At 49.3% G+C, this 24,225-nt stretch overlaps 1 protein-coding gene across 4 annotated transcripts in view; it reads right to left on the bottom strand.

Moving 5' to 3' along the window:
- Window positions 1-4,220: 4,220 nt before the first annotated feature.
- The window catches only part of ELFN2 (extracellular leucine rich repeat and fibronectin type III domain containing 2), a 97,315-nt gene continuing 77,310 nt past the window's right edge, over window positions 4,221-24,225 (bottom strand). For 3 of the 4 annotated variants that reach the window (XM_031940966.1, XM_031940965.1, XM_031940967.1), the window contains exons 3-4: window positions 10,836-13,822; window positions 4,221-8,146 (exon numbers count right to left, since the gene is read on the bottom strand). In XM_031940966.1, the coding sequence (XP_031796826.1) occupies window positions 10,860-13,280 (2,421 nt within the window). In that variant the 5' untranslated portion in view covers window positions 13,281-13,822 and the 3' untranslated portion in view covers window positions 4,221-8,146; window positions 10,836-10,859. The remainder of the gene's footprint in view (window positions 8,147-10,835; window positions 13,823-24,225) is intronic. The other variant, XR_004229942.1, reaches the window with a different exon arrangement.

The following is a 24,225-nucleotide window of genomic DNA, read 5'->3' as shown; positions in this document are numbered from 1 at the left end:
AGAGAGCACTGTATTATAACCACCCACTCCTGGTTCATGATGCTTATCCTCCCCCAGGTGTCTGGCTGGGCTGCTCAGCACCCTGCCGCTGTCCCCTTACTGACTCCATTCCATGCCAAATCATTCCTCCTCTCCTCCTGCCCACAGACCCCACCTAGCAGCAAGTGCCTTCCCTTCCTAGGGCACCAAGAGGACAGAAGAGTACGTACATTGGCTTCTTTCCTTTCCCTGTATAATCACCCTCTGTCCTCTTCCTCAGGGATCACTGAAAGAGCCTCATCTCTACTATTCACTAAAGCTAAACCCTACCTGCCCTGCTCTTCCCAACTCCCCCTCAGTCCACTCTGGCACCTTTGTCCAGTAATTCAGAACCTTACCTTTGTCTCCTGGATTTAGGAAAATTGGATTCCAATCCTACCTCAGGTAGTGTTTTGTGTGTGTGTGTGTGTGTGTGTGTGTGTGTGTGTGTGTGTGGCAAGTCATTATAACTAGTCAAACTGCTGTAATTCTTAGTGCCTCAGTTTCCTTACCTGTAAAATTAAGGGTTCGGGCTTGATTTCAAAAGTCACAGCTCTAAATCTGGGATCCTAAGACCCCTTCCCTCCATTTACAAGATAGTTCAGATCCTTACAACCTCTTACCTTGGCTAACATCCTATTTAGTGGTAGAATGCAGACTCCCTAAACGCAAGGAATGCTTTATGCTTTTTTTAGTATCTCCAGTGCTAAGTGTCTGGCTGGGAGAAATCAGTTGATTGACCGATCTTGATGCCTCTAGTCTTGCTCCTCTCTGATCTGTCCTTCACAAAACTACCAACTTGGTATTTTCAAAACTTAATTTTGACCATGTTACTCCCTTCCTCCAGAACTTCCCATGACTCCTGATTTCCTCTAAGATAAATGGAAACTCCTCTATTTGCCATTTAAATCCCTTCATTCTCTGGCTCCAACCCCTTTCCAGATTAAACTCCCATCACTCTCCTTCAATTACTCCCTATTCCATACAAACTATCAAACCAACATTCCCAGTGCCTGACATTCAGTTTCCTGCCTCCATTCCTTTGTACAACGGGCTGCCATTATGCCTGAAACAGTCCCCTTGCTCATCCTAGCCACATTCATGGCTCACCTTGAGTCCCATCTCCCATACAAGACCCTTCCTAATCCCCCCAATTCTTGGTACTTTCTCTGAGCTATCTTCATGGAAATTCATATTTGAAATAAAATATTAAAAACTGGAAGACATCTCAGAAGCCAGCTAGCCCAGTTGTGTCATTTTACAGATAAGGAAACTGAGGCCCAGAAAGGCTTCTCCAAAATCACATTTTCTAAACTTTGTGTTGTTCTCTGGGTAGTTGTCTTTGTCAAGTGCCTGGAATACTCTCGTCCCAAATTCCCCAGTTGAATTCCTCCCCCTCTCTAAAGTCCAATGCAAATACCTTCTTCCCTGTGAAGTTTTCCCAGATCTCCCTCCTCAACTCTCAAATAGCACTTTGTTTTTGTATAAGACAATTAAAATATAATATCGTGTCTTACAATTAATGTCAGTGTTTATGTCTTGTCCCCCTATTGGACTCGGAGCTTCATTAGGATAGAGATCCTGCCCTAATTGTGCAAACCTTGTTTCTCCCCCAGTACCCACAATGTCTAGAACATGGAACTCCACACACAATTGGTGCTTAATCAGTGTCACTTGAGAATTTCAGGGGCCATCAGCAATTCTACCCAGTTTGGCCCTTTCCAAATAAACTCCTGTTTTCTTGTTTGCTGTAAGAAATTCAGAGATAATGGATGTTTGTTGAATTTGAGTAAAACTTGGCCAGGGACAAGCCTAATAAAGCAGAAAGGACTCTGGGAGGGAGGAACTCTGAGTCTTAAATCCCTGTCCCAACTCTGCCACTATTCACAGGGTGGCCTTGAGTAAGACACAGCCCTGCCTCGGGCCTCATTTTCCTTATTTGCAGAATGAGGGGGGTTGGATTAGGTAGTCTCCAAGGTCCCTTCCAGTTCTAATGATCCCTGGGATTCTATGAGAAGCTGGTAGCATTGGGATTCATGCCCAGACTAAGGGAAGGGAGAGACTCCAGGGAATTACTCATTTGGGGCCTGTGATATCCACCCAGCAGGAGGGGGCAGGGATCTTGAAGGAGGATACTTGATTGATCGGGGGCTCTGTAAAAGGAAGGTCTAAGCTGCAAATTCAGTGAGATATAAGGTATAGTGTTGGTTAACTGGACTCAATCCATTCCACTTTGCATCTGCTGTTCTGTCTGGTTTCAACCCCATGGAACAAGATGCCCCTTCACTAAATAATCCCTGGTATCCCCACCCCCACCCCTTTCCTGCCACCTTTTGTGTGGTCTTCCCATTTAGAAAACCTTTTGAGAGCAGGGACTGTCTTTTTACTAACTGGATACAAACAATTGGTACAGTACCTGGCACAAGTTGTTATTCAATTATTTTAAACCATGTTTGACTTTAGGGTTTTCTTGGCAAAGATACCAGAGCGGTTTGCCATTCTCCAGCTCATTTCATAGAGTAAGAAACTGAGGTCGACATGTTAAATGACCTGTCTAGCTAGTAAGTGTCTGAGGCCAGATTTTCAAGTCAAGAATTCGTGTCTTCCAGACTCTAAGCTCGGCATTCTGTCCACTGCGCCATCACAGACCGTGATATTTAAATATGGAGCTTTAAAGTTATGATTTTAGAAAGGCCTGGAATGATTTACACAAACTGATGCTGAGGGAAACAAGCGGAACCAGGAATACATTGTACACAGCAACAGCAAGATGGTGCGATGATCAACTATGAAAGGTTTGGTTTTTCTCAGTGGTTCAGGGATCCAAGGCAACCCCAATAGACTTTGGACAGAAAATGTCATCTGCATTCAGAAAAAGAACTAAGGAGACTGAATGTAAATCAACATATACTAGGTTCATTTCTCTCCCCCTTTCCCATGGTTTTCCCCTTTTGCTCTGATTTTTCTCTCCCAACATAACTCATTAAATAATATATATTAAAAATAAATAGATATAAAACTTTAAAGTTTATAAGGAATTTTTTTATAGATATAGTCTCATATGACCTTTACAACAGTCCCATCAGGAAGATACTTGAATACTCAAGGGGATTTCTTCAATGTGGACACTCCCTCCAGTGATGTAAACTGCAGCTTGACTATACACATCCTATCCCATGTTACTCTGTTCTTGTCCTCCTCCCAAAAAATTGACGAAAAAGGGTCCTCTGATGTGCTGGGGATCTTTCCCATTTTTGTGGCAATGAACAACTTACCAGTTCTCCTCATGAGTTATTCCTTCTTCTCACCAAAGGAGCAGCCCATCTCCTTCTGCAATCATTCATTTTCCCGATGATATCCTTCACTCTGTCCTTCCTTCACAATCCCAGGTTCCCCCACCCTTCCATTATCACCCCACCCTCACCTCTAGGGCTACCACTCTTTTCTCTTTGCCTCCCTTCTACCATCCTCCTTTAAAGTGGAAGCATCTGTTTGCTTATGATGACATCCACTCCCTGTCATCCCCCTCCTTCCAGCCCTTTTGTTGTTGTTGTTCGTCCTTCATACCCAAAGAGGACCATGACATCAGGAGGTGATATCTTGACCTGTGAGTGAATTGGATTTAAATGAGGCAGAACTGTACCACATCCATCTCACTCTCTCCTCCAGGGCCATCAAAGTCCAGTGACAAGACAAAAGTCAAGATGGCCGACGTGGCCCAGGCCATAGAGGGTGACTTTAGCCTTTCTAAATTAAAATCTTTCCCACCCAGGTCTCATTTTGTCTGAGGCAACATCCCTAAGGATTATATGGAGAAACTCACTCTCCTCCCTCTTGGTTCTCCCTTTGTACCATATTAGGGGTCACCTTCATTCTCAAAGGCGAATGGCCTTCCTCTCACTTGCCTCTCTCCAATCCTGGCCTATTTCTTCCCAGTTCTCCTCCCCTTCTCTGCTTCCAACCCCCAACATCTACTCTATTAACTGACTTTTTCCTCAAAAACACCAAGCAAGCCTATGGACTCCATATGAGGTGCTCAGTCATTCGAGGAAGAAACCCCTCAAGGAAAGAGAAGGGGAGGGAGAGATAGAAAGGACCAGGAAGGACCAAAGAGCCCTGAGGAGAAAAGGGAAGCTAGATGGGGGAAGGAGAGGGAAAGGCAACAGGGGAGGGCTCACAAAAAAGACTATTAGCCATTTGGGTTCATTTTTAAATAAGAAATTTATTGCAAATATAGAAATTGATTTTCTCCATACAGGAATCTTGGATTTGAGGAAAACGATTTCGTGCCATTCAGTTTAAAATAGGAAAAGGAAAAAAAGGTGGGGTGAGAGAAAATAAATCAACAAATGGACAAACCCAGAAGAAAATAAGAAAACAAGTCCCTCCCCAAAGGAGAGGGAAGGTCCGTACACGACCAGGAGTCACAGGATCGTCACTGGGGAGGGGGCCCACCAACCCCAGAGGACCCAAACTGGGGCATCCATCCAGGCCGCTGCCTCCCTGGCCCTCACCCCCTGGGCATCTACATTCTGGGGATGGGAGTGGGCAGGACACCCTGGTCTTGTGTTACGACTCCTGTCCTCTGCCCCGACCCTGTGCTTGTTGGGGGGAGAGCTAAGGGAAGAGGAGGCCAGCCCTCATCCCATTCTACCCATTACCTCCCCATCTCCATCCCTCCCACCAGGGATCAGGCTAAGAACGTGGGCTGAAGACTAGAGCTTGGGGGAAAGACACGGATGTGGGCTACATGAGAGTGGGATGTGCAGTTGTGTGTCTATGTGTTTAGGGAGTAGGAGAGGGTCGGTAGTATAGAAATCATCCCCTCCTGAGGCAGGAGTGGGACCGGAAGCATTGTCTAGGGGCTAGAGGAAGGGATCAGAGTTAAGAGAGGGGAGCCAAGGCAAGAAGACACTGGGAAGGAATCTTGGCTGATGGCTTCAGGGAGGGAGACCTAGAAGCTAGAGTTGGGGGGGGCCTGAGCTGAGAGATTAGGTAGGACAATCTCTCCCAGACCCCAGGCTCTTCAGCTGTAAAAATGAGAGCGCTGGACTAGCTGATCTCTCAGACCCCTACCAGCCCTAAATCTCTGTAGTTTTGGAAACCGCTTTTTCCTCAGGCCTCCGGTTTCCTTTTGCCATCTCCTGAAAAGCTACCCCCTCTAAGAGACCTGCTAGAGGAAACCCCAGCCTTGGGACAAGAAAGGCAGCTGGGTCCCACTGAGCTCCCAAGGAAGCTCATTGAGCCCAGAGCTATGTACATTTGTCCAAAAGGGATGAACCTCAAGCTTTCACCATGAAGCCTCATCACTCCATCTCTCCACAAGAGACAGGGCCTCCCCCATCTTACTGAGCCCCACCCATGGCAGCCTAGATAAGGCACAGGGAGAGCTGGTAGTCAGGAGGCTTATGGGCAATTAGAGCCAGGAGGGGGCTTCAGAGATAATCCAGGCCCTTCCTTTTACAGATGGAAAGACTAAGGCCTAGAGCAGAGGAAGCTGGGTAGTGAGGAGAACACAGAGGGGAAGAGAGGACAGGGGACGGGGAACCTTTTACAGGTCATCTCTAAGCAAAGACAAGTCCCACCCCAGCCAGGATATATCAAGGAGGTGTCAGAAAACTTCAGACTGGAAGGGATCTTACAGAAAGAGGAAAAATGGTTTGCCGAGGTCACACAGGTAATAAGTAGAGACAGAATTCCCACCCAAGACCCCCATGCTCTCCAGCATGGTCCAAACTGCCTCCACTCTTGGCCTCTACTAGGAAGGCTAGACAATCCTACATGTACAAGGGAGAGACCTTAGAATCCAGACTGTCCAAATCTTTTTTTCAAAAAGAAGAGCCTGAATTCCAGGAATATTAAACGACGTGCCCGTAGCCACTCAGGCATAATATCATCAGAGCTCCTCACCATCTGGATCAGTGTCTCCCCACCGTGCCATGCTATTTCCCTGGTTATCCTCACACCTGTACGGGTTATATCTCCATAAGCCCCTTGGTCTCAGCTTCTCAGAGCTCAACTTATCCAGAGATTGGCCCCAGCAGATCCCTCTTCAAACAAACCTGATGAGAGAATGAGTTTGTTTTGACAAAGGGCAGACTCTGGATCACTGATATCAGTTTCCCCACCTCCTCCCTCCACCCTTATTTTCCTGCCTCCTCTCTCCATAAAAACTTGTTTTTCCTCCCTCTCAGAAGCAGAAGCTGGAAATCTTTTTCTAAAACCACAGCTAAAGGGCTGGAAGTGGACAGATACTAGCTAGCTAAATTTTGGAGTCTGAGGACCTGGGTATAATTTTCAGTCCTGCTTCTTACTGTGTGACCTTAGTCACTTAATCTCTACGGGCCTTGGGTTTCCCCCTCTCTAAAATGGGAGGTTTGGACTAGATGATTTCCAGCTGCGAATCCCGATCCAAATCCACTTCCAGGATTCTCTCCCAGGCTTGTGAGCTTCTGCCTCCTCCGGTACTGGCCGAGGCTGTAGTTCCAGCTGGGAAGAAGGCTCCCGAGCTGATTAGCATTGCAAACACTGGGACTGGAGGGGCCCCAGCCAAGATTCCTTGACATAAATTTCCATTTGTCATTCATGAATATTTCACTCTCTGCCTCAGGAGGAATTATCCAGGGCCGGCCAGGACATTCAGTGATGGCGGCAGGAAGGGACTGCAGTGCAGCTCTCACAATCTGGATCCCACCCACCCCACGGGAACCATAGGAAGGGTTAGTGCTAGAGGGGCAGGGTCCCAGAGCTCTTTCTGGGAGATGACGGAAGAAACCAGCGTTGGTTCTTCCCGGCCATCATTGTGGAGGGAAGCTGGGGGGCATCTTGAGCTGGAACGGACCTGAGAAGTCAGCAAGTCTGACCCCTTCATTTTATAGCTCATAGCTTGAAGGGACTTCTCAAGGCCAGCTAGCCTAGTCCTCCCATTTTCAAGAAAAGAAAACTAAAGCCCTAAAGTTTTAAGTCATTTCCCTAAGGTCACATCAGCAATAAATGGCAGAGTCAGGATTTAAACTCAGAACCCCTGACTCCAAATTCAGCCTTCTTCCCATTGTTAGATTCTGTCTGGGAAAACTGAGGCCAGAAAGGAGCAACCTGCCCCTGGTCACTCAGGTAATCAACTACCTGAAGCAGAATTGAAACTCAAGTCTTCCTACTCCAACCATACCCACCTACTAATTGTAGAAATGCTCAGCTTCCCAGAGACCACATTTAACAGGAACCACTCCTCTTCTCAGGGATATTCTACTTGCCCAAAACAAACAAAAACCAAACCCTATTCATCAGAATAAAGATGGAGAGTACCAATCAGGATGGGAATGCTCTCTTCTCCCCCACCCCCCAAGGAAAACCACCGTGCTTCCATTCATCAGGCGTTTCCACAGCGAACCCTTGACAACAGCTAGTTTTAGAGGGTCCACAAGATTTGGGTTCACAACCCAGTTCCCAGCACTCCCACTGCCTTACCCCCTGGTCCTCTCTGAGCCTGTTTCCTTTCCCTATAAAGTAAGATTAGCTCAGATGTTCCCTAAGATCCCTTTTGGTTCTAAACCCCTAGGATCCTAGCACAGTGCCTGGCACATAGTAGGCGCTTAATAAATGTTTGTTGAATTGACTTGAACTGGATGGAAACCACCTCATGTTCCTCCCCCTGCCCTAAAACGAGCGGCAACCACCCCGGGAACGGTGCATGTCTGGGAGCACACAGGGCACAGTCCTTCTCAGCACCTCTGCCTGGACAGCTCCGGCACAAGCAAGAAGCTGACGGGAGAGGGGAGGCGAGAGAGCAGAGGGCCTTGGGGAGCCCACCGATGCCAGGGCTGAGGTGGGAAAAGGGAGACCTGGCCGCAGCACCAGGTTTGGGTCCTCTGTGGAGACGGTTCCTTCCCGGGTTTTAAAAGTTGCTCATCAATTCACAATGGAGGGCATCTGAGGAGGGAGGCAGGGGGCGGGCGGGGAGAGGAGAGGAGAGGAAGCAGGGGGGAATCTCGACAAACGGGCACATTCACAACAGATGTTTGCTCAGAAAAATACAGTAAAGAGCGTCATGCACAAATAGAACAGGAATTCTGTTTCTGACATCAGTGGCTTCTCCCCGACTCGGTTTTCGTGGGTTCTCAAAACAGGCCTGGGGAGGGAGTGGAAAGGAGAGGAGAGGAAGTGGGTTGAGGGGTGGGGGGGAGAGGGCAGGCCAGTTTTTCCCTCTCCTCTCTCCCCCAGATTCCCTTTTCTCTTCCCATCTCCCACTCTGAAAGTCCTTTCTGTGCAAGTCACCCCCCTCCAAAAGAAAAAAAAAAGAAAAGAAACAGTCTGTCCTCCAGAATTGGGTGGGAGAGAGGAAAAAGTGACTTCCTCTGTCCTCCCCATCTGACTGTGACCCCATCCCCACAGAGCGAGCATGTAAATCCAAGGGAAGCAGCTCCTTTCTGAGGTTCTGGCACTTTCTTGAACCCTGGGCTTTCCAGGACACTAATTATCTATAGCCCCACATCCCTTCAACTCCCCCAGGTCCCTGTGATCCTAAGGATGCAGGCTGCCTGTCTGGGAGATCAAAGGATCATATAAGTTCATAGCTCAAAGTGGCCCGATGCCCAGGGAGACCGATGTGGCCTTGGGCCAAGGCTAGGGAGGGAGGAGGAGAGGAAAGGAAGAATAGGTCTCCTCTTGCTATCTCTAATCCTGAGGGAAGAGTTGAAGGTTTCCAGCCTCACAAGCTCTTCCCGTACCCCAAACACACAAGAGAACTGGACAGGCAACAGGTAGGAAAAAGCCAGGCGAACCCCAAATTCCACTGAGGCGTCAAAAACTTAGCCCAGGAATATCCCAGGAAAACCCCCAGAGACTCTTTTGCGGGACTCTGTCCTGGGTCCCTCCTTGCTGCCCCTTTTTTCCTGGCACCACTTGCCCAGCTTGGCTTCCCCGGCCCGCCTGCCCTCACTTCTGCAACTCCCACAAGCTGCTTCCCTACCACTTCCCCCGCCCGTTCCCCAGGGACCAGAGCTCTCTCTCTTTTGCTGCTGCCTGGAAGGGGGTTGTCATGGTGACCACAGCTGGCCAGAGAGTGGGGATAGAGTCCAGGAGATGGGGGCCAGTCACAGAAACTGTTTGTTTCCCCCACTCACACCCCGGGAGCGAGCTGTTTGTGCTTTGTCTGGGTGTCCATTGGAGGGGAGAAGGAAAAGAGGGGGGAGAGAGATGTAGTTTCCACAGAAACCTGGTTCCTCCCCACACCCACCCCATCCCTACAGGGTAGAAGCAATGAATGTAGCTTAGATTTAAGAAAAATGGGGAGTGGAGGGTAGGGTGGGGTTAGATACAGAGGGGAAAAAATAAAACCTCTTTTCCATTCAGAGGCCAGGATCAGATGCTGGGTCTTTGACTTGCTTCCTTCTGTCCCGGGTCCTTGGCGTCCCACATCCTTGTTGAAGAATGGAAGAGGGGAGGAGGAAGAGTAGGGTTTGGGGGCATATCGGGAGGTGACAAAGAGGGTGGGACATCCACGCGGCTCACCATCCTTGCGGTTCTCCAGCAGTTGGTCAGTCAGTCATTCACACACTCACACATACATACAGCCACATCTCTACAGCATCCTCTCTCAGGGTGAGGGTAAGGGCAGGAAGCCAGGCTGGGGGGAGGCACGGAAGCATTCAGGAGGCTGGCACAGTGGGGTGGGGGAAGGAGGGGCCACCCCCCATCTCCCAAAACCTGGGGGGGAGGGCCGATGCACCTGAGATACACTGGGAGCCCCTCATTCGCTCCCACCACCCTGCTGTCTGAAATCCCCTATTCCTTCAGTTCCAGGATCATTCTCTCCGCACTCCAAACCCCACTCCCCACTCGTTACCTGGAAGACACTTAGAATTTTCTGACAGTCACCGCTCCCCATTCCCGCATGCTCCCAAGGAGTGAAAGCCATCCCCGCTGGCTTCACTGAAATAAACAGGGCTCTGGAGGCCGAGGAAAGGGAAGACTCCTAACAGCCCGGGTCGTCCATCCCCTCCTCGGATACTGGCCCTGAAATTGGAGAGGGTGCCAGCAGGGAATCCCCTTTCAGGAAAGTCTCCCGGAAATCAAATGGACCAAAGCGACTGGGCTTTGGGGAAGAGGCCTTCAACCAGAGGGATCCTAGGAGATTGAGAGTTCCCATCTGGGAGATCAAGGAGAAGCTACTTTAAGATGCAAGTCCTGTATCCCCAAGGTCCTTTGGAGAAGGGAAATGGAGGCAGAGAGAGGAGGGAAATGACCCACCCTCCTCTTGAGACCCAAGCAGTCCCCTCTTCCCTGGACTCCCAAATCCCAGCCTCCAAAGTGAAGGACCACAGAGAAGGTTCCAGGTCCAAACGTCCCTGTTGGTGGCCCTAATTCCCAGACTTTTCCATCTCCCTTTCAGAGCTCTCCTAGACTCCCCCATACATATGGCAGCCTCCTGAATTTCCCCTCCTTCCCTCACCCTCTCCCTCCCCAGCCCTGAACCTCTTCAACCTTGGGAGAAACTTCTAGGAGGAATGGGTCTCCCCGCCCCCAGGCAGCACAGTAGAGAACTGGTTACGGTATCCGTTTGTAAACTTTAAAAATTGTGTTTTTCTGTCCATTTACGTCAGGTTTTAGTTTTAGTTTTAGTTTTTCACAGTCAGGTGGTGGTCAGGTGTGTGCATTGGGTGCGTGCGTGCGGGTGTGTGTGTGTGTATCCGTTCCTTGGCCTCCTCCTACCCCGTAGCCCACCCGCCCCAGGCCTCCCGGCCTCCCCCCCCAACCTCGGTCTCCCTCCCCAGCCTGCCCCCTCCCCAGCCTGGTCCCTCTCTCCACCCCCACCTCACCGGGGGCGGGGAGGAAGGAGAGGGTCACAGCTTCTGCTGAGCCGAGACCCCCTTCCAGTAATCCAGGATGTCGTGCAGGTCCTCATCCTTAGCGAACTGGACCTTCTTGCGCAGGGCGTGGCCAGCCGCCATGTACACTTCCTCCCGGTGATGCTTCTTGTAGGGCCGGAAGCGCTCCCAGATCTTGTGGGTGCTCTCGGACGAATACTCGGGGCTGGAGGAGTAGCCCGAGAAGTAGTGTCTGGGGGAGAGCTGAGAGTACGTGGAGTCCCGCTTGGACCGGGACAGGGGCTTGAGGAAGGACACCCTCTGGCTCAAGGTATCTGCGCTCTCCTCATAGTACAAGGCGGGGAAGGAGTGGCGGTGCTCACTGCAGTGGTAGGAAGGCTTCACCTCCAGGTGATGGATGGCCCCGGGGGATACCAGGGGCAGGCGGTCCAGGGGGCTGTTGAGCGGACTCCCCTTCTCGATGTACTTCGAGTCCCCCTTGCCCAGCCCCGGGGGCGCCGGGTGATCGGGAACGTCCAGGCTGAAGACCTTGGCGCTCTTGATGGAGCCGCTGGAGGAGACGCTGCACGTCTTGCGGGCCACGGCGGCGTCCGCGCTCAGCTGCCGCTGCAGGGGGTGGTGGGAGCTTTCTTTGTAGGGGGGTGAAAGGAAGCTGGGCCGCTCCAGCCCCCCCGTGGAACTGGTCGGGATGGACTGGCACTCAAAAGCCAGCTCGGGGTCTGCCGCGCTCCCGCCCAGGAAGGAGGCCGTGTCCAGCTTGAGGGCGTCGATGCAGTTATTGATAATCTGGTTGACTTTATCGACCTCCTTGGCGATGGTGGAGATCTCGGCCGCCGAGCCCTGGCCGTTATCCAAGTCGGGCAGGTCATCCTCGCCCCGCGTCAGGCCGTCCCCGCCGCCCCCGCCCCCGCCCCCAGTCCGCACCTCCATGTAGTTGCCCTTGGTGGTCACCTTGGGTGTGTCTATCCCGGCCTCGAGGCTCTTGGGCTGGGGCAGCTTCTCGCCGATCATGGAGGGGATGGAGGACATGCGGGAGACGGGGAGGACCGGCGGCTCCCCCAGCTTCTGGGCCGAGTGCACGATGGAGCTGGTGTCCACGTCGGAGCCGTAGCGCATCTCCAGGATGGTCTTCTTCACGCTGATGGACTTCTGCTTCTCCTCCTGCATGCGCCGCTTGCGCAGGCAGTAGTAGACGGCCCCCAGGACGATCACCATGCCGAAGAGGCACCCCAGGATGGTCATGATGTAGTGCGTGGTGGTGGACGTGCTGGGGGGCACGTCCCCCTGGATGGGCTCCCGGGTGGCGAAGGTCAGGCAGGTGTGGTTGAAACGGCGGGAGTTGCGGATGGAGGCCACGCAGAAGGTGTAGTCGGTGTGGACCTTGAGCTTATTGAGCGTGACGATCTCCTTTTTGTTCTTTAACGTCATGACGTCGGAGACGTAGCTGTTGTTATATTGGACCAGAACGTAGAGCTTGCTGAAGGGGGAGGGGATGGTCACCACCAGGGTGGCCGACGTGAAGGTGACGTAGTGCAGTTTGATGGTGGGGCTGATGGAGGAGTCCGTGGTGGAGGAGGCCGGGGGCTCCACCGAGAGGAAGTCCACCGGGTTGAAGCCCGAGTTCTCATCCGGGTCCTTCTGGGAGTCCGTGGTGTAGGGCGTGGGGTGGCTGACGGGCCGGGACGGCAGCGTGCCGTCGCGGCACATGGACTGGAAGACGGTGATGGCGTTGCGGCTGTGGTGGGGCCGCGGGACGAGCAGCGGGTAGCCGGCGAACTCCCGCGGGGACTCGCACTGCAGCCGGTCGTAGTTCTTGGTCACGTTGTTGAAGACCACGAGCCAGTTGAGGAAGCCGTAGAGGCCGCAGTCGCAGTTGAAGGGGTTGCCGGCCAGCTCGCACACCATGAGGCTGCTCAGGCCCACGAAGGTGGTGCTCTCCAGGCGGCTGAGGCGATTGGAGGACAGGTCGATGCTGATGAGCGCCGGGCACTCGGAGAAGGCCGTGGGCGTCACCACCTCGATGAGATTGTGCTGCACGAAGAGGAACTGCAGGCGGCTCATGCCCCGGAGCATGCCCTCCGTCAGGTTGCTCAGCTTGTTGTAGCCCAGCTGCAGCACCTGGAGGTTGGCCTGGCCCAGGAAGGCCCCGTCCTCGATGTACGAGATCTCGTTCTTGGTCAGGTTGAGGTCCGTCAGGTTGCCGAAGCGGTTGAGGGAGGAGTAGAGGACCACCTTGAGCTTGTTCTCGTTGAGGCGGAGGTCGTGCACCGTGCTGTTGATGTGCTGAGGGATGGTCTCGTAGGGAGGCTGGTTCTGGCTGCAGATGGCCAGCCACACGTAGCCCTTGTCGCCCTCGATGAGCCAGCAGTCGGCCCGCGCTAGGTCTGGCCGGCAGGCGCAGAGCAGGGCCGCCGCCCACAGGCCCAGGCGCAGCATGGCAGGGGGAGGCCCAGCGGGCCGGAGGGCTGGATCGAGGCGGGCCGCGGGCAAGGAGAGGCCGGGGACAGCGGGGAGCCGGGAAGGCCTAGCGGCCGCGAGCCTGGCCCGTCATCCCAGTTCTCTGCGGGGCCGCCAGCATTTTGAGGGATGCCCCTCCCCAGTACCGGGGTGCCAGAGGGGGCTCCCGAGCTCTGGTCCACTTTGACTGCTGTCCAGTTTGGGGGGGTCCCGGCAGAAAGCGGGGCCCGGCTGGGGACGCCCAAGGGGGCGGCTCTGAGGAATGGCCTTTTCCGCAGTCCCTCAGTCAGCACCCCCAGGCTGCCCTCTTCCCTTAATCCCCGCCCAGAGAGAGCCGAGTCCTGGGCCGTCCAGAGTAATATTTGTCGTCGTTCTTCTTCTTCTTCCTCTTCCTCCTCCTCCTTCAGGTCTGGGCCCCCTAGAGCTTCAGAGCACAGGCAGGAAGGGAGGATGCAGACAGGCAGCTAGACAGAGGCATGGTGAGAGACAGCCAGAGCCGGAGATCCATCTGGCACCAGAGCCTGCAAGGGAAAGAGGAGACAGAGAATGGGTCTATGAGGAACATCCAGAGGCAAACCTCTGGATGAGGCAGGGGGATCCAGGGACAAGGGACCAGTGCCACTGAGCTCCCCCAACCAGTCACCCAAAGGGGGGCTTCCCGCTTCAGCAAGGACTCCCGGCCCCGTTACATAAAGGGAGGATGGCTTGGTGGGTGGAAGAGGAGCCGCTAGGAGGGGGAGGAAAGGGAAGGAAGAAATGCTGGGGGGATTAATTATGCTGGGGTGAGGGGAGTAGCCTAGAACGGTACAGAAAAGGCATTCAGAACTCTCAGCAGAACCCACAGGATCCTAGGAAAACAAGCTAGAAGAGTCCTCAGACATCAACTAAGGTCTTATAAAATCACACACTTGGAAGCCATATCTTCTCGAACCCCGGGCTTGCCCAAGGTCACACAGGCACAAAGGGGCAGAGATGGAACTGGAACTCAGTTCCTGGGTCTCCAAATCTCCACAAGAGTCTACCCAGCCCCCCACCGCAGACAGGTGCGGCTCCTGATACCTACCTGGTTGTTCACATGAGCACTTGTCATGGGCGTGTGCAAAAATAAAAATAAAAAATAAGCAGACATGGGGAAGACCTGAGGTTTACAAGTCCTCCAACAGGAAGGAACCTCAGAGGTCATCTAGTTCAACCCACTCAGCCCCATTTACAGATGAGGGGACTGAGGCCCAGAGAGTCTCAAGGATTTGTCTCAGGTCACACAGGTGGTCTATATCCACAGGTATGCCTGCGAGAACATAGACCACTAGAGAAAAACAGATGAGAGGCCCTAAGAACAAAACGCCATCTCTTTTCCATGCCAAACGATAAATAATTCATTTGTTGTGTAACTGCTCTTGTTCCAAAAATAATTCCCTTGTCTCAGCTCTGGTGGGGGGAGGGGGAATAGGGCCACCCGGTCCTGAGCATGTGGTTGGGAAGGGGGCAGAATGGGAGTCTTCTGAGGAAAATGGGGGTAGGCTGAGCTCTGGCTGAATCCAGGAGGTGGACAGTAACCCCAAGGAAGGAGCCAGGCCCAAAGCAGGAGCAGACACCGGTGGAAAAGAAGGTTAGAGCCCAGGGAGGGATCATAGGAGCACAAATTAAGAGTCAGAGGGAGCTAAAGGCAGTTTATTAAATGCTATTCATTTTACGGATTAGGAAACTGAGGCCCATATTGGTTAGCTGAATGGCCTCCCGAATACTCAACCCTCTCTGGGTTTTCAAGTCTTGGTTCTCCTCCCACTTCTGGGACGCCTCCTTCTCTGCTTCATGGACTGGATTTTTGTCTACATCATAACCACTCACTACTTGTATCCCCCAAAGTTCTCTCTTGGACTTTCTCTTGTCACACAGAGACCCAGAAGAAATGTTTTGGTTTGGGGAGTCCCAGACATCGGGAAATGGTTTTGTTCTGGGCCCTATTCCCTTCTTCCTCCATATGTACACTCTCATTGAGTGATGTCATCAGCTCCCAGGGGTTCAAATTTTATTTCTCTGCAGATGACTCCCCGATCCGTATATCCAGTCATAGTCTCTCTCCGGTCTTGAATCATAAAGCATTTATTGGATATTTCCATCTGGAAGACTGTAGTCATCTCAAACTCAAGCTATGCAAAATGGAACTCATTACCTCCTTCCTCCTAAAGGAACCCCTCTTCCAAATTTTCCTATTACCATCAAGTACTCCCAGTTAGTCTCACAACCTGGATATTATTCTCAATTCCTTACACTCAGTCATCCCACATATCAAATCAGTTGCCAAATCTTAGAGGCTCTTTTTTTACATCTCTCCTATATTACAAGTATGTTTTTTCGGTTATTTTTCAGTCTTATCCAATTCTTCATGATCCCATTTGGGGTTTTCTTAGCAGAGATACAAGAGTAGCTTGCCATTTTCTTCTCCAGCTCATTTTACAAGGGAAGAAACTGAGGCAGACAAAAGTGAATGACTTGCCCAGAATCACTGGATTTGAACTTGGATCCTCCTGATTCCAGGCCCTATTATACTATATAGCATATATAACATAACTATATAACACCTTTCTCCTCTCTTCACTCACATGGCTCATGACCTCTCTCCTAGACTATTATTCTTCCACTTGCTTTCCCTGCCACTGGTCCCTTCCCTATTCAGCTGCCATTTTTTTCTAAAATGCAGCTCCGATCATGTCAGACCTAGTCAGTACTCCTTTACTCAGTAAACTGCAGTGACTCCCTATTCCTCCAGGACCAAATATATTTAGTTTGCATTTAAAGTGCTTCACAGTCTGTGCCTTTCCTATCTTTCCAGACTTTTAAAATCCTATTCCCCTCCATGGGCTAGAATTTACATGTCCAATAGCCACCCCAGAGCTCTCTGTTATTGTACGAATGCCCCCGGCTCTGGCAAATGGTCTGACGCACTCAGACCGGAGGCCAACTGAAATCTCAAAAACAAAATTCCAGCAAAGGATCCTGCAGGCCTCTTTCCAGAGAGCCCCTCCCCTCACCATTCCTTGGGGAAACTCCAGGAAGAGAAATTGCTTAATTTTTTCTTAAACCAAAAAAGAAAAAAATCTTCGTATTAAAAGCAAAACCAATTTTCAGCATTGTGGCCCCAAAGGGCAGAAACTGAAGGAAGTGAGACTGAAGGGAGGCAAAGGAGAGGCTCAGGAAAACTGGAAGATCTGGAAGACGGCAGCTTGATCCGGGAAGAGGAGGGAGCAGATCTGGGGGTTGCAAACGATCAGGGCAGGTGCATGCAAGACTTAAGCCTTGATCATGGATAGATTGAGCATTCAAGCACCCTGGAAGAAGGGGGCAGAAGACTTAAGGGGATGAGAAACTAGGACCTGGGCTCTAAGTATCCCACACACAATCCAGGCTGACCCCAAACCTGAGGGGAGAAGGGAAAATTGACCAAGGGTCGAAAGGGAAGAACACCATCTTTAGGCTCAAGGAAAAAACCTGGATTCAAAACATGATTTTGTTACTTAACTCCCTGGATTGCTAATCCCACATCCACATTCTTACTGATTTTCAGTTGTCTACACCGGTAAAATAGAGATAATAATCCTTATAGTCTCAAAACTGGAAGTGGTAATAGGGAAAGACTTTGAAATCAGACAATGATTCCAAGTATACATTGCTATATATTGATGAATCCATATGTGTGTGTGTGTGTATAAATACATATACGTGGTATCTATCACCATATCTGTTTATGTGATCTTTCACAACCCTCCTTGTCCTGTTTCCCAATCTAAAGGTAGGATAGAGACCTATGTGTGTTTGTGTGTTGCCCAGGGTCACACTGCTAGTAAGTGTTAAGTGTCTGCAGCTGTTTTTGAACCCAGCTCCTCCTGCCTACAGGGCAGATGCTCAGTCCACTCGTCCATCACCTTAATAATATCTTAAGGTAACTTAGTCAAGCCCCGGGTCAGTGAAATGCCCCTTCCATTTTCAATGTGTTCACCTTGCTTTTGTGCCAGCAGTCAGGGGGTACAGTGGCTAGAATGCTGGGCATGGGGTTAAAAAGATCTAGATTCAATTCCTACCTCAGATACTTATGAGTTGAGTGACTGTGGGCAAGTCTTTTAATCTAAGAACCAATAGCTTCTCAGATCCCTAAAGCTCTGATCCTAGGACCTAACTATGTGTGTGGACAAGCAGTAACACACACACACACACACACACACACACAGAGAAACACACACAGAAATTTCAAAGAACAGAGGACAATTTATTCAAACACCTCGGGAGAGCCTGGCTAGAAATCCTTAAGTCCCGGTATTTGCCCTCCTGTCCCAGTCACATTGGACAGCTCTCCATCCTCTGCTCCCAATGTTCATCCCTTCCTCTCCCATCAGGGAACATTTAGGGGAAAAACAGGTTTGCTGGCAGGTGTGTTTTGTGGATTTACATGAGTTTGCAATTTGCTAAAGAGGGCGTTTACCTAATCTGTTTATGGATATGTTTATGTGTGAAAGGAGCTGCATGGTGGAGGTGGGGGTGGGAGTGAGCTGTGCACTTAGCAATTATATGAGATTTGTAACTCTGTGTAATATATTGACTCTGATACTGTCTGGCTGTGTGGTCTTAGGTCAGTCATTTTCTCTGTGGGACTCAGTTTCCTCATCTGTACCACAAGAGCACTGGACTAATGAATCTCCTAGGTTTTTTTTTTTTTCCAGCTCCAAATCTATGATCCTGTGTCTCAAGTTCAAATCTTGACCAGTCTTTGTATGAGCAAACTAGAATGGAAAATAGAGAACATTGCCTTTCAGACTCCTCCCTCTCCTCCCCTCGACCTGAGACCTCAAGGTGACCCTCCATCACCCTCTCTCTCCTCAGGGTCTCTAAAGCCCAAGGCCATTTATGAGTCACTATCAGGCTAGGGAGCCTAGAGACCTCCCTACTCCAAGTAGGTAGGGATGCGTCAGCGTCCCCTGTCCCCGGAGCTGCCGTCACCAGCTGACGCATCGAGAACGAGGAGAGGGGAAGAGAGGACCACGCTTCTGCTGACACCAGCAGCTGGCCCTCTGCCTGGTTCTGCCTCGAAGAAAGCTCACCTGGGTGAAGGCTGCATGGGAAAAAAGGAATGGAGACCTGGGCACAGAGAGATGGGGACCAACAGCAGCCCTGGGGGGGCTGAACTGTCCAGCCTGCGTGGCCAAAGAAAGACCCCTCCCAGGGACAGCATATTCCTCCCTGCCTTAGCATAGTGGAATGGGTTTTTGAATTTAGAATTAGAAGATCCGGATTCAAATCCTACCTGTTATTTAATATTTGTGTGATCGTGGGCAAGTGTGGCTGATTTTCTAACCTGAAAAATGGGGAGGGTTGGGTGGGTAAAGAACTATGCCAAAGGATCTCTAGGGTCTCTTCTAACTTCACATTCTATAATTCATTCATTCAGTCAGTCATTCATTCAGTCAGTCAGTCAGTCAATCAGTCAGTCAACCAACATTACCAAAGGGCTGCCCTCTGCAGAAGATCCATAATGGAGAGAAGCAGGAAGGGAGGAAGTTTGCACACAGTGGTCAGAGCCTGATAGCTACCTCATTGAGATGCAGTTCGTGTCTGTTCCAGTGGGCGAGAGGGACAGAGGCTCTTCGGAATCAGAGATTTATTCTCCCGCCACCTAAATGGAGCTAAGAGCTGCCCCTTTACCAAGTCATGCACACAGTCCCCGGGGAGTACTTCTGGATGGCTCAGAGAAACAGCCGCCAGGCTCAGGGTAGAAGTTCTTTCTCCCTCTCCCAACCCTTCCCATGCCCCAGTCTCTGAGCTCAGTTCCATCTTTCTATTGGGCATGGATAGAGACAGGTCCATTTAGCAAAAAAATCTTAGAATCCTGGATTAATAAACAGAAGACTTAGAGACCATCAATTCAGCCCTTTCATTTTACAGAGAAGGAAACTGAGGACAATTAGCTAATAAATTGAGCCTGGATTTTAACTGAAGTTGCAGGATTCCACATTCAGAACTCTTTCTATAGTGTCAGTGGTTTCCAATCAGTCAACGAGCATTTATTAAGCACCTACTGTATACCAGGCACTGTAACAAGGTCTACGGACACCAAAAAAGGCAAAAGACAGTTCCTGTGCCCTAAAGGGGTACAGTCAGGGAGATTTGACACCTTTGGTTGGCTTTACAGAGACAGAGATATGTCCCTGGATCTGTATGAGGTCAAGAGGAGGATGGGAGGAAAGGTAATATGGGGGATAGGGATAAAGACAAAAACATCAGTCAAGAGAAACCATTAAATTCGATGTTTCACTTCTAACCCCAATGATAAATTGTTCTGAGCCCATAGCAAATGTTTAAATTGTCCAGGTCTCATTTTCCTTATCTGCTAAGTGGAAATGACAAAAAAAGTTCTTCATGTGTAGTCATAAAATCATATATGTGGAGATTATATATATATATATACATATATATTATATATATATATATATACTTTCAAAACCATGTGGTTCAACCTCCCCATCCCCCCATGTTATAGATGAGAACACTGAGGGTCTGAAAAAATAAGTGTCTGCAGTGGGATTTGGATCCAGGTCTTCCTGGATCCAGATTCAATAGGTGTGGGTTCAAATCCCAGATTTGTAATTGGTTATCAGTGTGACCCATCTTTTCTGGGTTTCAGCTTTATCATCTTTAAAATGAATGGGTCAGATAAAGGTCTTTCCCAGCTCTGACATCCCCTGTTCTAAGCCCCCTCCCATCCCTGACATCCCCTATTCTAAACTCCCTCCCATCCCTGACACCCCCTGTTCTAAGCTCCCTCCCATCCCTGACATCCCCTGTTCTAAGCTCCCTCCCAGCCCTGACAACTCTGGTTCTAAACTCCCTCCCAGCCCTGCCATCTTCTGTTCCAGGGTCCCTCTCAGCTCTGACATTCCCTGTTCTAAGACCATTCTCAAGGTCTAATAAGAATAGGGCTCAGGCAAGATAGAGCTCCTGAAGTCCAGACATCAACCATAGCAAGTGTAACATAGCTGGAGACCCCACAAAGGATAATGAGAAAGAGCAAACAGATCGAGGAGAAGAACACAGAGAGGAAAATGTCACAAAAACATCCTGAGGAGACAAGGACACTCGGGAGAAGGGGCTTTTCACCAACGGCAGTGCAGAGAGATCAAGAAGGATGAAGAATGGGAAGCCATTGGAAGGAGCAGTTAAGAGAATTAGTAGCCTTTCGGAAGCTGGCTCAATGAGGTTAGTGTCAGAGGTTAAACTTCAAAGGACTGAGAAATGCATAGCCAAGAAGGAGCTAGAGGAAGAGAATATCCACATTTCTTCCTTCCTCACCTAATGAGAGGTGTCCAATTTTAGACACTAGATGATTAAACATCTCCCTCCTTTGGCTAGAGAAGTGGGGATGGATTATGGGTGCAGAATATGACATATGATTCTTTATAGGGTAGAAGGGATATAGATGCAGAATATTACATATAATTTTTTTATGGGATGGGGGGTTATAGTAACAGAATATTAAATACGATTATGGGATGGAGGCTATGGGTTCTGAATATTATTTATAATTCTTTATGAGGTGGAGGGGCTATGGGTGTAAAATACTACATATGATTATGAGATGGGGGCTATGGGTACAGAATATTACATATGATTCTTTATGGGGTAGAGAAGTAATGCGTGTAAAATATTACATATGGTTCTTTATGGAATGGGGGGCTATGGGTACAGAATATTATATATGATTATGCTATGGAGGGACTATGGGTACAGAATATTATATATGATTCTTTATAGGATGGGAGATAAGGGCACAAAATATTATATATGATTCTTTATGGGATGGAAGGCTATGAGTGCAGATTATTATATATGATTCTTTATGGGGTTCATTATATTACATACGAAACTGAGATCAAGTCACTTATCCGAGGTGGCCGTGGTCGAAAGTGGCAGATTCACACTCGGGTCCTCCAAGGGCGAGATGCGGCTCTTCTTCCACTGAAATATGCTGCTTTCCAGGAAGCATATTGACTGATAGTGAAACATTTCCCTCCCTCCCAAGAGGTGGTGAATTATAGATGCATAATGAGGCATATATTGTCAGACATGGCCACTGTGTTGGTTTGTTTTACTTAGCTAAATGGGAAGTTAGTTTTATTTAGTTAAAAGGGAAGGCACATGATATTTAAAAAAAAAAAAAAAGTAAAAGAGACAAGCTCAGGGTCACCAGGCAAGGAAACCAAGCAGAAGGTGAGAATCCACAAGCATTCGCTCCTGGTGGGAGGAGGAGAAAAGGCCCCCATCTGGCACTACCTCCGGGAAGCAGGGGTGTGTGAATCAGCAGCGTCAGCCTGAGCTGGGGAAATCTTATTTGCAGTGGCTGATAAACCCTGGCACTGGGAGCCTTCCCCTTGCCTGCCGGGCTGTCGGAAGCCCCCCTGCTTTTCTGATGTGCCATTGTTATGGTCTGTGTTAATATCATTATTCAGGATTAAGAAGGATTTGTAACCACTGTGCTCCAGTCGGAGTCCTGGGGGAGGAGGGGTTGAAGATGAGAGAGGAAGGGGGGGCAGGGAGTAGAGACACAAAGAGTAGGCAGGAGAGAAGGGTCCTTCCCGAATCCTGGGTCTCCTCTCTGCCAGGATCCTCATTCGCCAGGCTAGACAGTGTCAAGAGATGAAACGGCTCAGGACTCATAATGGTCCGGTGCAATGAGCTGGAAATGGGAGTTAGGAGACCTGGCTTCCAGCTACCCCTTGGGGTGTTAGTCTCCCTATTCATCAAAGAGGGAATCATAGAACCCTAGAAGCCAGGGCTCTACCAATTGATCAGATATTTGCACACAGGAGGTGCTTATTCTCTCAAATAATGTCTCCATTATCATCCTCCTCCTCATAATCAATTCTTATCAGGGCTCTACCGATTGATCAGATGAGATATTTGCACACAGTAGGTGCTTATTAACATCATTCAATACATGTTTGTTCCCTCCCCACGCTCATTGAAGCATAACTCCCCAAGCAATTTCGATCCAGTGGACATAGCCCAGATTCTGGAGCCAGAAGACATGAATTCCAATTCCAGATCAACACCCACTGCTTGTGTGACCATAGGCAAATTTCAGGACCTCTATGGCCCTCAGTTTCCACATTTGTAAAATGAGATTGGCTCGGATGTCCTCCAAGTTTCCTTCCAACTCCAAAGCCCTGTTCTTGTGATCAAATGAGATGAGACACATGTGATGTCCAGATGAGCCTGGGGATGGACTGAAGTCTTGTTGACCAATCTGTCCTGTGTCTCCATGCTCCCCACCCCCAACACACACACACACTTACTCACTCTTACACACACACTCACTCACACATCTCCCCATTTAGCAGCTGGCTTCCTAGGAGCTGGGACCATTTAAAAATGCTTTCCATGGTGCAAATGATGTCTGAGAATAAATTCTAATACATATTTGAAAGGTCCCCAGCTGAATAATAAGAATAGTTGACATTTATATAGGGTTTGACTGTTACAAAGCATTTTACAGCCATTATCTCATTTGATCCTCAAAACAACCCGGTGAAAGAGGGAATCGGATGCCTGGTGGAATGCAAACAGCTGCTGGCTTAGTCAGATGACCAGGGTTCAAGTCCAGATACTGATACTCGGTGGCTGTCTAACACACAGAGGTGTGACCCTGGCTAGATTTTCCCCTTTTCTTCTTGGAGTCCCAGTGACCTCATCAATCTATCAACATGCATTTATTAAATACTATTTACTGTGTACTAGCCGATGTGCCAGGCAGCAGATACAAAGACACGATTGAGGAGAAAATTCTGCCTTTAAGGAGAAATGTAAACACATAGAAGAATATGTAGAAAACAGACAAAATAAATGCAAAGTAATGTAGAAGGAGGGAAGGCACTAAGGAAAGGCTCTATGTAGGATGTGCTTTCAAGCCGAGTTCAGATGACAACTAGGGAAAGAGGAAGGGAAGAGGGTATTTTAGGCATGGGAGAGTCTCTCCAAAATCATGGAGATGGGAGATGGAATTTTTTGGATGAGGAACTCCAAGAAAGTCAATGCAGCTGGACCATAGAATGTATAAATGGGAATAATGGAAAGTGGAGAACTTAAAATGCTGATGGGGTATGCAGACAGAGCTGTCCAAGCGCTTACTGGAAGGGCAGTTTATGAAAGTCTTTACGTGACAGAGAAGTTTGCATTTGATCCTAGAAAAAATGGAGTTGATTGAATTAGAGAAGTGAAATGCTTAAATTTGGGCCTCAGAAATATCTCTTTAGCAAAGCTGGATTGAAAGGAAAAGACCAGAGGCCGAGAGGAAAAGGAGGAGGCTGTTGGAATAGTCCTGGAGAGGAGAGATGTGAGGAATGAGAATGTTGTTCAAGTAGATCAATAAAGCTGGAGAAATTATGGGATATGTGGAATGAGGAAGAGGGGAGACTCCAGAATGACCCCAAAGTTAAGAACCTAGGTGACTGGAAAATTTTAACTGGACTAGGGAAGTGAGAAAAATACTTGTAAATCACTATTTGTGGGCTGTTATTATATTACAGTTACTAATTATGCTACTTGGTACACAGTAGGTATCCTTAAATGCTAATTTGATTCGGAGAAAATCAGTGATTGCCCAAAGTCACACTGTTAGTAAGTGACAGATGTGGTAAGAATGAGCTCCAAGACTAGCCCTCTCTACCTCCTGGAAAGAGTTAATATCTATCCTCTCCTCCATTAATAGACTTCATCTCATGCCTATAATTACACTGGCCATATCTTCAATCCGGCTTGGTTCTTTACCCAAATATCCTGTCTCTAGAGGAAGCTAAAGTCAAAGGATCATAGATTTAGAAGTAAAGGTACTTCAAAGATCATCTATTCTAATCTCCTCATTTTCAGGAGAGGAAAATGA

The sequence above is a fragment of the Sarcophilus harrisii genome, chromosome 5, assembly GCF_902635505.1.
Source record: "Sarcophilus harrisii chromosome 5, mSarHar1.11, whole genome shotgun sequence".
Taxonomy (NCBI): domain Eukaryota; kingdom Metazoa; phylum Chordata; class Mammalia; order Dasyuromorphia; family Dasyuridae; genus Sarcophilus; species Sarcophilus harrisii.
This window is presented reverse-complemented; position numbering and strand designations above follow the sequence as displayed.